The 14,371-nt window shown below is 47.2% G+C and overlaps 1 protein-coding gene across 3 annotated transcripts in view; it reads right to left on the bottom strand.

Annotated features, from left to right (window-relative positions):
* Nucleotides 1–14,371, bottom strand: part of ACSL6 (acyl-CoA synthetase long chain family member 6) — a 61,733-nt gene that overhangs the window by 15,254 nt on the left and 32,108 nt on the right. For 2 of the 3 annotated variants that reach the window (XM_077768591.1, XM_077768593.1), the window contains 8 exons: nt 12,606–12,679; nt 10,933–11,010; nt 9,382–9,516; nt 8,847–8,981; nt 7,673–7,768; nt 6,045–6,117; nt 3,172–3,260; nt 2,327–2,443 (listed from right to left, as the gene is read on the bottom strand). In XM_077768591.1, coding sequence (XP_077624717.1) covers nt 2,327–2,443; nt 3,172–3,260; nt 6,045–6,117; nt 7,673–7,768; nt 8,847–8,981; nt 9,382–9,516; nt 10,933–11,010; nt 12,606–12,679 — 797 coding nt within the window. Of the gene's footprint in view, nt 1–2,326; nt 2,444–3,171; nt 3,261–6,044; nt 6,118–7,672; nt 7,769–8,846; nt 8,982–9,381; nt 9,517–10,797; nt 10,876–10,932; nt 11,011–12,605; nt 12,680–14,371 lie in introns of all 3 variants that reach the window. The other variant, XM_077768592.1, reaches the window with a different exon arrangement.

Raw genomic sequence — 14,371 nt, forward strand, 5'->3', positions numbered from 1 at the left:
TTTTCTTTGCACTTTTCTTATCTCCACTGACAATGTTACTTGAAATAACCTCCATTTATTTCTTCATTCTATTAGCCATTCCCACGTCTGCCTAACTTTCCAGCCAAACCTCTTGACTGTGTTGCAGGCCCAGAACCTAACACTCAGAACACTTCAGAAACCAGACCGTTTGCCCTGCACATTGCAAAGAGGCCACTAGGGAAGCCCATCGTTATGTTCCTCATGCCTGTCCCAGCCCCCACGCCCCAAATCTGGGAGATGGCCTTGCTATTTGCCTCTCCTGGGACTTCTAACAGTCAGGCTCATTGTCCACAATCATAAATCCCTCTCACACCCACCTCCTTCTCCCAAAAAACACTTCCTGGCGGGCTTCTGTGTACACTCTGTCCCTCCCTTCCATCTGTTTGATTGGCCAAAGCAGAGCAATCTCTCCAGAATAGAAAAACCAACAGATTCTGTGCTAGTCAAAACCCAGGCTGGACCTCAGGCACTTTCCTTATCCTGGTTTCTTTGGCCCTCCTGGCATCCCCTCAGCTGGTTGTCATCACCCCCATTTTACAGATAATAAAAGTGAGGATGAGAGAGTTTAGTTAATTCCTCCAAAGCCACACAGCTTGAAGGCAGGGGAACCAGGGTTTGAATTAGGTCTTTCTGGATCAGAAGTTTATATCTTTTCCTTAATCTATCTAATATCATTTCAAAACAATAGTAATTAAAAAAAAATTGACTTCTCCAGACTGCCTGCCTGCTGTTGTAGGCTCTTAGTGGAAGCACAACACTAAGTCTCCACATGAATTAGTTTACTTCCCTCTCATAACACCCTGCAAGGTGGGTGGTTGCATCCAAATTACAGGGAGTCAGTAGCAGATCTGAGGTTCTGTGGGGCTTCAAGCTTTTTCCAATTTTGAGGGCCCTCCCTCTTTCAGAAAAATAAGATGAAATGAAGGGCAGAGGCTTGGAAGGTACCTTTGCAAGTGAGGAGCCCTGAGTCCAAGCTTCCAGAGCTGATGGGACAATGCCCCCCTCGGCCAGCCTGCAGGGCCCTGCTGCTTCTCTGGCCACCCTCCTCCACACCTGGTGGGGGGTGGGCTCAGAATCTCCTACTTCACACCTCCAGTGTCTCTCTACTCAGCATGTGCTCTTACTCCTGTCCTGACCATCCTTCTCATTCTCTCCTCTGTCCTTGGAACATGACTCACATCCAGAGACTCGGGCAGGTACTTGTCCTTTTCTGCCTCTCCCTGGGCGAGCGTGGCCCTCAGCTTATGCCCATCATATTGGCCTGTGAACTGTCTAAATATGCATCTTTCCCCTGAGCAGAATCCCTGGCCCAGGGCACACACCCGGGATACTTTCATGTCCGCTACAGGAATGAGGGTTTCTCAATTCAAGCAGGGGCAAAGCAGCTCACCAGCCAGAGGACGACTACAGGGCACAGCATCATTCACATGCCCAGCAAACTCCACATTTCAGAATGGCCACCCCAAACCTTAGCAACTTCCCAAAGACACAGGAGAGATTCCTGGGGTGAGCTGCGTCAGGCGAGGGCCTCTTGATTCCAGTGACAGAGCCTTTTTCTGGTCATAGTTTTTATCTAAGTATGTCCTGGGTGGCCAGGCATTGGACTAACGGCTCTACGGGTGTAACTCATTTGTTCCTCACAACAACCGCAGAGGCAAGCAGTATCATCAACCCGATTTTACAAATGCCAGAATGAGGCCCAACAACTGGGTCTGGCTAAAAGTTGGGGGGTCACAGCCAAAGAATATCATGTAGCCTTATTCTCTTATTCCACCAGAAAGTCTGGGGCCCCAGAGACGGATGAGGCTTCAGGAAAAGGCCTCAGAGCAACTGCCGTCAGAGCCAAAGGAGCTCAGATACCCTCCCACCCAGCTCCAAGCTTTTCCCACTGCTCAGTGCCACCTCTCAGTGAGGGGCTGGCATCTGTGGGTTCCTGGGCCCTGCCTTTCTCAGGCCTCCCAGGGCTATGAACTCCCTGTGTCTTGTACTCCACCCCCTGGATTCCACAGCACTGTCTGATCTGTATCCTGGAAAGAGATAAGGTAGGAAGTAGCAGGGAGTGGATCTCAAACTCCAGCTCTGCCCTTCCATAAAGATCTCTATCCCCTTTATCAGGAGGATCAAACAAGAAAGCTTTTGGAGGCAAGGTGAGGAAGAACCTTCCAATCCCTGAAGGGCTAATTCAGTTCCTGAATGGCTAATTTTAAGGGCAGATACGGAGAAGACTTTTGCTTCACAAGTGAACCAGATTACACACCCTCCACCGCCAGCATGTATGAGAAGCCATGGCTGCAAACATACTCACTGGTAGCCACTTCCCAATGTCCCCAGTGTGAAGCCAGCCGTCACTGTCCAGGGCCTCCTTTGTCCTGTCTGGATCTTTCAAGTAACCTTTGAACACATTTGGTCCTCTCACACATATCTGTGGGGACAAACACCAGGTTTCTGTCAGCGCACAGCATAAGGGGTCCTGAAGGGAGGCTGTCACCAGGTACACATAGGGTAAGTGTCGTATCCCTCAGGAAATTCACTGCAGAGGATGCAGTGACAGAAAGAGAGGACAGGAGCAGCCATCAGCGGACTGTCGCCTGTCTCCTGCTTCTCTTAAACAGCATCTTCTGTCTTTGCCATCTCTTCTTGTCCTGGCCACCCAGGCCTCCTTCCCTCCCTCCCTCCCTTCAGTATATGCTGCTTTGTGACCCTGGAAAGGGTCTCCTCAGGGATTGATGGCTGGCAGATTCTACCAGAAATGCTTGAGCCCTCTTCTTCATGACTAGGCAGTCAGCTTTCTCATCTGCTCCCACAGAGGGAATAAGGGCAGGCCAGCCCTACCCACCCCTTCCGGCCTAGCTGCAAGTGGTCCTGTTTGTGCTGAGATGGACACATAGTAACAGGTCAAGTCAGTTAGGGAGGAAAAAGTGAACCAAAAAAAAAAAATAGTTTGGAAATTTCAAGTTTTGATTTACACCAGCCCAGTCTCAACCTTGGGGGTTTGTTACTTCATAAACAGGAGAGGAAATGCTGAATTCAATGGAGTTAGATTAATAAGTAATTAAAGTGACTTTATATGGAAGGTGAAAGAAAAAGAATTCCCTTTCACTCACTCTCTGTGGCATCCACAGACATGAATGGCTAAATTCCTAAGTTTACCTCTCCCTCTCCTTTGTAGGTCCAATAGTTCAGTTCCTCGACATCGATGAGCTTGATATGATTGCAGGGCAGAGGTGCCCCTACATGCCCTAGAACACCAAAGCAAATGGCATTTGTCAGTGCTCAGATCCATTTCAGCTCTGAAGATGCTTCATGCCATGTAGAGCCCCTCCAGTGGTTAAAGTGGGGAATTATGGAAGGAAAGCAATATACTTTATTTTTTAAATGTTTTATTTATTTTTAAATTTTTTAACATTTTATTCATTTTTGAGAGACAGACAGAGACAGAGTGTGAGCGGGAGAGGGGCAGAGAGAGATGGAGACATAGAATCCGAAGCAGGCTCTAGGCTCTGAGTTGTCAGCACAGAGCTGGACGTGGGGCTTGAACGTGTGAACTGCAAGATCATGACCTGAGCTGAAGTTGGACGCTTAACTGACTGAGTCACCCACATATCCCAGAAAAGGAATATATCTTTAGACGAGCATTTGTCACAGGCAAGCACTGATTATTTAAAAAAAAAAAATGTTCTGGAGAGAGGGCAGGCCAAACTCTGGTTGGGCTGTTTTATATCTAATTCTTAAAAACCTAGACAGGCATACATGGCCCAGCACCAACCTGCAGAGGGTATGTAGGGGAGTTCATACCCATACCAACCACACTATCAGGACCTCTTACAATAGTGCTTATATTCAACATTTCCCCCCATTGTCAGACCTTTGGTTTGGGGATCATAATATACAGTCATCCTCACTTTTCCTCCAGTCACCAGGCTCTTGATTAATGTGCACAGTAATCATATAGAAATCTTGTTAAGATGTAGATTCTGGTGAGGCCTGAGAGTCTATGTCCCTTATAGGCACCAAGGCGATGCTGATCTCTCTGGTCCACACACAAAACTTTAAGTAACAAAGGAATGGGAGACAAGGATGAGGTAACTCATCCCTGAAAGATATGACTTCAAGTGTTGTCGGTCATATATACTCCAACATCTAATTACATCGAAGTCATTTTGTCGTAGTAGTTGTGGTTGTTAACACAAGTCACTGGCAAGGTAGAGGATTTTTTAAGCAGGTGCTGGCCAAGGTCCTGAAAGAAAAGTGAGCCATGTAGATGAAAAATGAGGCTGTGATACTCTGGTTTCTCTTTTAAACGACAGGCTGCCAACTTTTACAATACTATACAAAGATATCTATCCTTTCATTCTCAAGAGCTTTGCAAGTTTTTGTGGTAAATATGATTTGAAAAGGCAAAATCTCAAAAATCTTACATAGGAAAATGTAGAGGATAACATTAAGAGGGAAGAAAGTGTCCAGAAGGAACGGGTACGTGTGATGGATCATGGCAACAATTAGAAAAAAGCTACTGTTCCAAGAACTCAGAAAACAGTCTGTGTAGTAAATATTCCAGTGGCAGAGAGATCAAAGAATTTATACATAAGATAAACTTTATTCAGCTAAAGTATAAAGAGATAAAACTCACACAAAAATGCTTCTGTCCCTGATGTGGCCAAATATCATTTCAATTTGGAATCTACTTATCATGTTTCTGCTGACTGCCTCAAGGTGTTCTGAAAATAGCATTACATTACTGTGCATATTTCTTTTCTATGTGCATCACCCTAAATTTTCTAGTTTGTAGGTGGGCAAAATTAAGCATGAAGAGTGGCCCCAGGTTCCCAGAGGAAGTTGGTATCCCCAAGGATTCTTTTGTACAGTGTTTTTCAGATTCTAAATTTAATAGAAAATAGCTTTTGTTTTAATTTGCAAATGTTTACATTTGGTGATGGGCAATACATGGGCTACCTACTGCTTCCTCCTTGCCTTGAAAGATGAATCTCTTCAGAATGAGGGCATGGAAAGGGGTTGCTCCTTCCTGAGGTTGCTGTTGCCTTCCAGACAATAACATCCTTGGAGACTTCAGTTCCCAAAGGGTCTCAGAAATGGCCCGTTAAGAAATAGTGCTCTTGGGGAGCCCAGGTGGCTCAGTCAGTAAGTAAAGCATTCAACTTCAGCTCAGGTCATGATCTCGCAGTTTGTGAGTTTGAGCCCTGCGTCAGGCTCTGTGCTGACAGCTCATTGCCTGGAGCCTGCTTCAGATTCTATGTATCCCTTTCTTTGCCCATCACCTGCTCACTCTCTCTCTCTCTCTCTCTCTCTCTCTTTCAAGAGTAAAATAAACATTAAGAAAAAAGTGCTCTGTCCACTATGAACTTGCCTTTCTTTCCTAAAGCATATCCAATTCACAGCCTGCTTACTTCATTCTACAACAACCACAACCAGGGGTGCCTGGGTGGCTCAGTTGGTTAAGCATCTGATTTCAGCTCAGGTCATGATATTGCAATCTGTGAGTTTGAGCCCCACATCAGGTTCTGTTCTGACAGCTCAGAGCCTGGAACCTGCTTCAGATTCTGTGTCTCCCTCTCTCTCTCTGCTTCTCCCCTGCTCATGCTCTGTTTCTCTCACTCTCAAAAATAATAAATAAGCATAAAAATTGTTATAAAATGACCACAAGCAAGGTTGTGTGGTATTTAGAACCTACAAAATTCAATATACTGATATTTATTGTTATTGAAAGCATTTTTCCACCTGGAGCTATATTCTGTGATCTACTGCTTTTTAAAAATGACTTCCAGTTCCCTATAAAAGAAACAGGAAAATACAAAATATATTTGGAAAACACAAAAATGTGTTACAAAGAGAACAACATCCATAATGCCACAACCAGACATAACCACCATCAGTGTTTCTTCTTTTTCTGTCACTTTTTTCCTAAGTGCCCACGTAAACGTGGTCTCCATAGGGAAGTCTGAGATCTTGCTGTATTAACTCAGCAGTGCCCCATGAGTCCCTCCCACACCTGCTGGCCGTCCTACCTGAGGTCCAGTCCCCGGGCGTGGTGAAGGTACACCCAGCCGTGCACTCAGTTTGGCCGTAGCCTTCATAAACCTTCAAAAAAAAAAAAAAAAACCACACTATAAGTGTACATGGTCCTACAGCTGACAGCCTGCCCTTTTCAGCCAGCTAACCTCCTACTGAGCATCTGGCTGCTCCATGCTGGCGACAGGGGGAGGGAGGTGACCTGAGGGTAGGTTTCTTCAGGTGAAACGGAACACAAACAACAGGTGTGATCACTTGGTTTGGAAGAAGTGTGATTTGCACCACAGACACTTAGTAGATAAGGTTGTGTGGTTTGGGGTAAAGTTTCTAACCTATTTTCAACTACTGACTCTATTTTTCATTTGGATGATATGTATTAAAGGCAGATATATTTTTTTAAGTTTATTTAGTTATTTTGAGAGAAACAGAGAGCACAAGCAGGGGAGGGGCAGAGATAGAGGAAAAGAGAGAGAGAATCTCAAGCAGGCTCTGCACCATCAGTGAACAGCCCGATGCAGGGCTTGAACCCACAACCATGAGGCTATGACCTAAGCTTAAGTCGGAGACTTAACTGACAGAGCCACCCAGGAGCCTGTGGTTTATCATTTTCTATTTTCTGTGTAACATAATTCAGATGTCAGCATATGTCTGGAAGAAGACAGAGAGAGAAATACAAAGTGAGCAGGGGAGGGGCAGAGTGAGTGGGGAAGAGAGAATCCCAAGCAGGCTCCACACTGTCAGTGCAGACCCCAATGTAGGTCTCAAACTCATCAACCACTGAGAGACCATGACCTGAGCTGAAACCAGGATGTGGACGTTTAACCAAATGAGCCACCCAGGTGCCCCAAAAACAAATATTTTAAAACCTATGATAAGTTTTACTTGCACTCTGTTAGATATTCCCCCCAGAGCATGCACATGCACACATGCTGTCTCTCTCAAAATAAATAAACTTTAAGAAAATATTAATTGGGGGCACTTGGGTGGCTCAGTCGGTTAAGCGTCCGACTTCGGCTCAGGTCATGATCTCCACTTCGTCGGTTCGAGCCCCGCGTCAGGCTCTGTGCTGACAGCCAGCTCAGAGACTGGAGCCTGTTTCAGAGCCTGTGTCTCCCTCTCTCTCTGACCCTCCCCTGCTCATGCTGTCTCTCTCTATCTCTCAGAAATAAATAAAACATTAAAAATTTTAAAAAAAAGGAAAATCTTAATTGAACAGATAAATATAAAAACGAATATTTTAGAGACGACAAAACCTATTGATTCAAATTAAAAAAGGTCAATGGACTTTGCTCCTTTTCTGGGTTGGAAGACATTTTGCAGGATGAAGAAAGCAGAGATGCTGTTGCAGGTGTGGTATGGGTTCTCCAGCACAACAATGAGTCACATATAGTTTATCCGACCCCTTTTCCTAGAGTGGATACTACTGGACTTTGTAGAATGTCACAAGATCATCCTGGCTTTCATGGTCTCTGAGCCTTTTTCATCCTCAGAGGAGGGAGCTTGTGTCCCCACTAAAGTCTTGTGCCCAGGATCTTCCTCTATACAGTAGAGGGTGTAGTGGGCTCTCTGCTCTGTCCTAAAACACGTCCCATTGCGCCTAAGGAAAGCCACATAAGGGCAATACCTGGCATCCCAGGGCCGCCCGGAGGAATCCCAGTACCGCTGGTGATGCAGGGGCAGCTCCGGTAACAATCATCCGCACACACCCGCCAAGATTGGCCTGTGGGAAGAGAAAAGAACCTGCCCAAGTCTGTGCTGCTGAAGGTGGCATCTAGCCCATCTGGGCCTCTTCCAAGGTCAACATTCAACAGTTGGACCTGAAATGACCCTAGGGTGGGTTTAAAAAAGGCCTGAGGCTTTGTAACACATGAGCTGAGGATATTCAGTCACTTCTCCTTCCAGATTAATCAACCCGATGAGCTTTGCAACTCGACCCACAAAACGACCAACTCATCTATGCCTTTGGAGGTAAGTGCCACTCTTCTGTGTAGTGTTCTGTAATTTTGGCTCTCCCTTCCTTGAAATGCACAGCTTTCCTCTCCTTCTCCCATCATTTGCAAGCAGCCAGAACAATTACTTAGAACAATTTCTTCCCACTTCCATGTTAATGGCATAGCCTTTTTTCATTTATAAATCAATAGTGGGCTCTGCTCTATTGACTATGCACTGCAGAGGACAAAGAATTCTTTAAATGCTTTGTTTCTGTAAGTTGAGCCAAGAGAGTTTAAATATTAATTTTCTTAGAACTAAAAATAGGGTAGTAAGAAAAAAAACGAGTAATGCTACGGATTAGCTATAAATTACTTGGGTAATGCAGAGCCTGAAAACTTAAATGAGGATGCAGAAGTGCGTAATTCATGATCAGTCTCCACTGGCAGGGGATGACGATGTAAGAAACAGGAAGGGAAAGGAAGATTCTTGGGCACCCAGCTAGAACCTACTGCTGCTGGGAAGCTGGCATGGCGAAGGCTACTAGGAGAGGCAAGAGAAACTTCAGGCCACAGGACCTCCTGATGGACCTGACCCCCAAAGGGCAAAGTTGCCCCAGTGCCTGTGAAGACCAACAGATTTACTTTCCAAGTGTCCTTCTTGGCGGTTGCCTTTTGGCAAATATCACACATATCCAAATAACAAAAATGAGTCCTTTAATATTTCAGTGGTAGCTGAAGCTCTGACTTCATGAGCAAATGAGTTATCATTTTACAAGAGTTATCAATATATAAGCCCACTGGAATGGGCTTCTCCAATTTTTGTATAAGGCCATTTGGTGTCAGTCTATAATCACTTTGTTTTCTTACCTGAATCTTATTAAAGAAGAGTTCATCCCAGATGCTATCATTCCTGATGATTCCCTTCCGGACCTCAGCCTGTTTACGCTTTGCTGCAAACTCCAGGAGCCAGCGCTTTAATGGCGTGTCTGCTTGGCTGAAGATCTGAGGAACAGAAGTTGGAAGAAGCTGTTGGGCCTGTGCATACTACCCCTAGAGAGATCCCCCCAGGAAGAAGGTCCAGCCTGACCAACAGAGAAGCCATGCTCCATTTTGCCGCTTGCAGTACATCAGTGGATGTGACACCTAGCTAAAGGTTAACATTACCCACGTGGGGGCACATTGTGGGGATGAAAATTCCTGAAGAAAAATCTCCCCAAATGGGGTTTTGGAGAATTGGAAGAAAGCAGGATAAGGAAGGGGAGAATGAAGGAATACAAGAAAGGAGGTTAACTTCCAGGACCTGGGTGGGAGGCATGGAAAGCCTCCCTGGGGCTTCAGACCCTGTCCAGTCAATCAGACACACAGCACCTCAGCCTGACCAGAGACCCTCTCTGGGGCTTACCTTGTCATACATCCGGTTCAGCAGTCGAGGGACCACAGGGAAGATGGTGGGGCACAAAGCTTTCATGTCATCCGAGAGGAGACGGATGTCTCCCTGGAAGAAGCCTACACGTCCACCATGGCAGTAGACAACAGACTGGAGGGAAAGGACAGGAAGGGAGGAGTCCCTCAGGGTGGTCACTTCTGGCTGTAGTCCAAAGCTCTGCCCTACATGGAGGGCGTCCAAGACCCCCAATCCCACCACCAGCTGCTGCCATGAGACACTCAAGAAGGCTATCTGAGGTGACCCTTACTTCCCACTAAGTCCCACTCAGGCAAAAGGTGAAGCAGCAGGAGATGGAGAGGAATCCTGGGCCTTGGAGAGATGCCAGAGCAGTCAGCTTCACCGGTTCCTGCTACCTCATGCTCAACTCCCAAGCCCTGGGCAAGGATGTCCCTGGGGTCCCAGAGTTCTGAGCTGTACTGCACCCTATCAGTAGGTCTGCTCCAGATGTGTGGATCTGCCCCAGGGACACCTCAGCAACTCCGGAAGGGTGTGTGGTGCCCGTGAGTACCGTGGGACAATGTTAATGCTGGCTGTGGGTACTGTTTGGTGGAAGGGGGCCAAGGGGGGGTCCTGCCTGGTTCTTAATGGGATTAGGAATATTCCAGGGGCCTAATACATGTGCCTTTCTTTAATGCTTACAGCACCCCTATGAGTGAGGCAGCATTTATATCTCCATTTTGCAGGTGAGGAATGCAGAACTCAGAGAGGTCTTAAAGGAACTTGCCCAGAGTCACAAAATGAGTTCTTAGTAATGAACTATGGCATTCTAATCCACGTCTAAGAAGCTGGAAAGCATTGCCCTAATATACAAGCCCTCCCCCAAGCTAGAGGGGAGAGGATTAGAAGACATAATTCGTTCACAAGTGTGGAAAATTCTTTGTTCCCACTGCCTCGCGGGGACTCCCCCCACTCTCTCTGCACTCCTACAAGGCCTATCTCAGGGCCAATAATAATGCCAGTCCCATCTCCAGAGTGAAGGGTCATGACAGTTCGATTCCCCAACTTTACTGTCTTGTTTTCTTTTCCGGGAGTTGGTGAGTTTTGGAAGTTATGGTATGGAAATGTCTTGGCCATAAGTGGAGCCATATGGCACGGAGCGTGACTGGTAAAAATACTCCTGCAAAGCTGTCACTCTCTCTGAGCACAGGCCATCAGCTGGGGCCTCTCCCAACCGAGGTATATATACCCACAGGGAAGACAAGGCAGACCTGGGGTCTTCCCTGCAGTCCTCCTAGGAGGGCAGGGTCCCTGTGGTACCTGTCTGAGGAGAGGGCAGTTTAGTTCTATTTCATGGCACCAGTGACAAGTGGCACTGTGGTAGGGTTCTGGGTTCTGGGCACAGAATGTGCCTCCCTGGAGCCAGGGCCTTACCTGCACCATTCTCTCAAACATGTGTGCTAAAGGCAAATAGGAAATGTGCACATCCGCACAAGTGGGAGCCCACTGACTCTGTAAGAAAACAGAAGGAGCCCAGGCAAGGCCCGGTCAGTCAGGTGGGCGTCTTACCTGGATTACTCTCTCAAACATGTGAGCCAGAGGCAGGAAGGAGATGAGCACATCGTCCTGTCTCGGAAAGATCACTTTCTGCAGGTGACGGGCATGGGAGACAGAAAGGAAAGAAAACACTGACAGGAAGACGACAAGAGAGTCTTAAAACAATACAGAGAAAAATGGTCCTGGAGGGGCAAACAGGAAGAAGGGAAGGGAAATGGGAAGGGGGGGAGGAGACAGAGAGAGAGGGAGGGAGAAAGGCAAGATGAGAGAGAGAAAAAAATGTGTGAGAGAGAGAGGAAGGTGAAAGGCGCAGGAAGAAGAGAGGGAGAGGGAGACAGGGCAGCGTAGGAGGCGAGTGTTAGGGCGCAGCCAGTGGGTCTAGGTTATCTGCAGAAGCAAAAAGCTCAGTGAAGCACACATAAACCAGCAGAGCCAAGCTCCGCAGGGAAGTCTCCTCCGGGGCCAGGCCCCACTTCGCCATCTCCCTGGGCCACCGGGGCCGGGAGTCTGAGGGGCTCAGCGTGTTGGCACTTTCTAGTCCTTTTGGAAAAGGGACCCAGGGAACCCTGGGTCTACATCAGATGTGGGTGGGGTATGAGCCCGGGACAAAGGGATGGCTAAACCAGGCCTCACAAGCCAAGGCCTGGGGACAGGGCCCGTAGGGAGGCCAAGAGGGAGCCCTGCTGCACCCCTCCCCCCTGGCCCACATCTCACATATGGGACTGACCTCAGGGACAGGGGCTGCTCCGGCCAGGGGTTCCTGAACAAGGCCTGCACCCAGGCATGGGCCGTGCCCGTGGAGCTCTCCTTCGCTGGACACTTCCCTGTCCCCCACCCTTTGACAGGGGCCCTCATTCTTCCAAGGCTGGCTTTTGAAAGGGTCTGGACAAGCCCTGGGAAGTAGGCAAACAGCTTCTGACTTGGTTGAGTTCAGCCACCAACAGTCTCTCACCGTCTTCTCCCAAAAATCTATCTACCAGTGTTGGGAGCATATGCTCGGTAATGCCATCTGGCAGGAACCCAGAGAGTGATTTTACTCCATGGTGGAGAAAAAGCCTAACTTAGGTGAAAAGGAACATTCCTTTCTCCTTAAGCAAACTGCAGGACACATGGATACTCACCACTTGTGGAAAAACGTCCTTCTTAGCTGGTTATAAAAAGCTAACATGCTTTTGTCAGGCCAAGATAGCAAGCTTTCTTTTTTTTTTTTTTCTTTCTTTTCTTTTCTTTTTTTTTTTTTTGACTTTAGATCTACCTTTGTAAGTACAGTCTTACAAATTAGCAGTCGCCATTGTTTCTCAGACTCTAGTAGTCCTTAAACACAAAATGACTGAATTAAACCCTGACCTATTTGAAAAACAATTAAGGATTACTTTCTAAATATAGGTGCACATAAATACCACAGATATCTCAGTTTTTTCAGTTAAAAATGAAAAAGAGGTTTACATGTCTTTCTGGGATCTTAGCCCTCTTGGAAATCAAACTGGCTGCTTTTCATGTATGGATCACTTCAGGGTTTGAGGTTAAAATATCTGTAAAAGTCGGATTGTACTAATCACAACAGAAACACCAGCCTGTGAAAGGCAGCTCAGATTACATCAGGGGAGAAAAAAAGAAAACAAACAAAAAACCTCTGAGGCTTTACAGTGTCCTCAACAGACACCTGCTTTAGCGAGTCTATTCACCTCTGTCACTTTCAGAAAGCCTGAGAAGTCAGCCACCACGTTCCCATGGGTGAGCATTGCACCTTTTGGGTTCCCTGAAAAGAGAAAGCAAAAAGGCAAATTAGTTGGAAGCTCAAGGGCCACTCCTTGAGAACAGAGCCCAAGCTGACAGCCCCAGACCGTCGGACCCAAACCCAGATCCAGACCCAAGCCTCTGGCCTTTGTCGGCAGCCACTTCAGAGTCCTAGGTAGATGAATGCCGTGTCAGAGACTTGCATCCTGTAGACACTCAAAACCCACCTTGAGGCTCCCAGCAGCTTGAGACCAGAAGGCAGGTGACACGGCCACACAGGCAGGGGGTGCCTCAAGGCCTGATGGGCTGGCTACTTGTGGCCTGTGCTCCCTAAGGGAGCACAGGTTCTCAGCCCTCTGTCTCTTCACCCAGTACCCTGAGCTGCTCTCTGGGCTAAGCAGGTCTAGTTTTCAGAATCCAGCAGCCAACTGGCTAGTGGAGGACTTCTCCACTGCATCCAGCACCTGGAATGGTCCTGGGGTTAAGGCCAGGCTAGAGGTGCAGAGCACTGGGGCAGGCCCCTGCCTGCTTGTTGTCAAAGATGGAACATGGATACTCTTGCTTTGTCTTAATTAGACTTCTCACTACTACTTGTAGTGAAGCCTAGGTCTTTGAGGATGACTCAGAAGGCAGAGGCTAGGGGGCGCCTGGGTGGCTTTTCCGGTTAAGCATCCGACTTTCGCTTAGGTCATGATCTCGCGGTTCATGGGTTCGAGCCCCGCGTCGGGCTCTGTGCTGACTGCCAGCTCAGAGCCTGGAGCCTGTTTCAGAGCCTGTGTCTCCCTCTCTCTCTGATCCTCCCCTGCTCACGCTGTCTCTCTCTCTCTCTCTCTCTCTCAGAGCCTGTGTCTCCCTCTCTCTCTGATCCTCCCCTGCTCACGCTCTCTCTCTCTCTCGCTCTCTCTCTCCTAGAAATTAAAAAAAAAAAAAAAAAGAAGGCAGAGGCTAGGTGGGGGACCCTTAGGAAGGAGGCCAACATGGCCACCATTTCACATGAGGGTGGACACAACACAGGCTGCTTCTGGACACCCCTGACTGGCCTCAACTCCTGGCCTTTCCCGTCACTGCCAGCATAACATGGGGAAGCCATTTCTCCTCTCTCAGTTTGCTTACCTGTAAAATAGGGACAATGCCCACCTCATAGGGCTTTCCTAAGGTCTAAGGATATAATCCATGTGCAAAAGATGTTACATTCAAAGTTTCCACTAAAGCAACAGATACAACCACTGTGAAACTCCAAAAGTGAGGGGCCAGACCATGTGCAGAACTTATACAGGAAGTATTAAAGAAACCAATATGTTAACTTTGCAACCCTCACCCCGAAACAGGTAATAAAAGGACTAAGTGATAAGAGATTAAGAGAGTATTGTAGTATATGCCATCAAATTGTTCACTTTAAAATGTTTAATTTTATGTTGTGTGAACTTTATCTCAAGGAGAGAGAGAGAGAGAAAAAAAAAGGAAGAAGAGGAGGAAGAGGAGTAGGGAGAGTAATTAATTTGTGAGAAGAATTTCTTCGGAGAAAGCTACACAGAGTTTTATAGCCCATCCTCTCTCCCAGCTTGAAACCTAAGCTAACTCAGACCTCAGTCATGTTCCCTGCAGCTGAGGGTCCTGGTGAGAAATGAGAATTTTGCGGCTGCAAAAATAAATAAATAAATAAATCCCAGGGATTGCATATGGAGTCTGCAGAAGGAATATCAGTCTGAGTGGG

Source organism: Crocuta crocuta, unplaced genomic scaffold (assembly GCF_008692635.1).
Source record: "Crocuta crocuta isolate KB4526 unplaced genomic scaffold, BGI_CrCroc_1.0 scaffold64, whole genome shotgun sequence".
Taxonomy (NCBI): domain Eukaryota; kingdom Metazoa; phylum Chordata; class Mammalia; order Carnivora; family Hyaenidae; genus Crocuta; species Crocuta crocuta.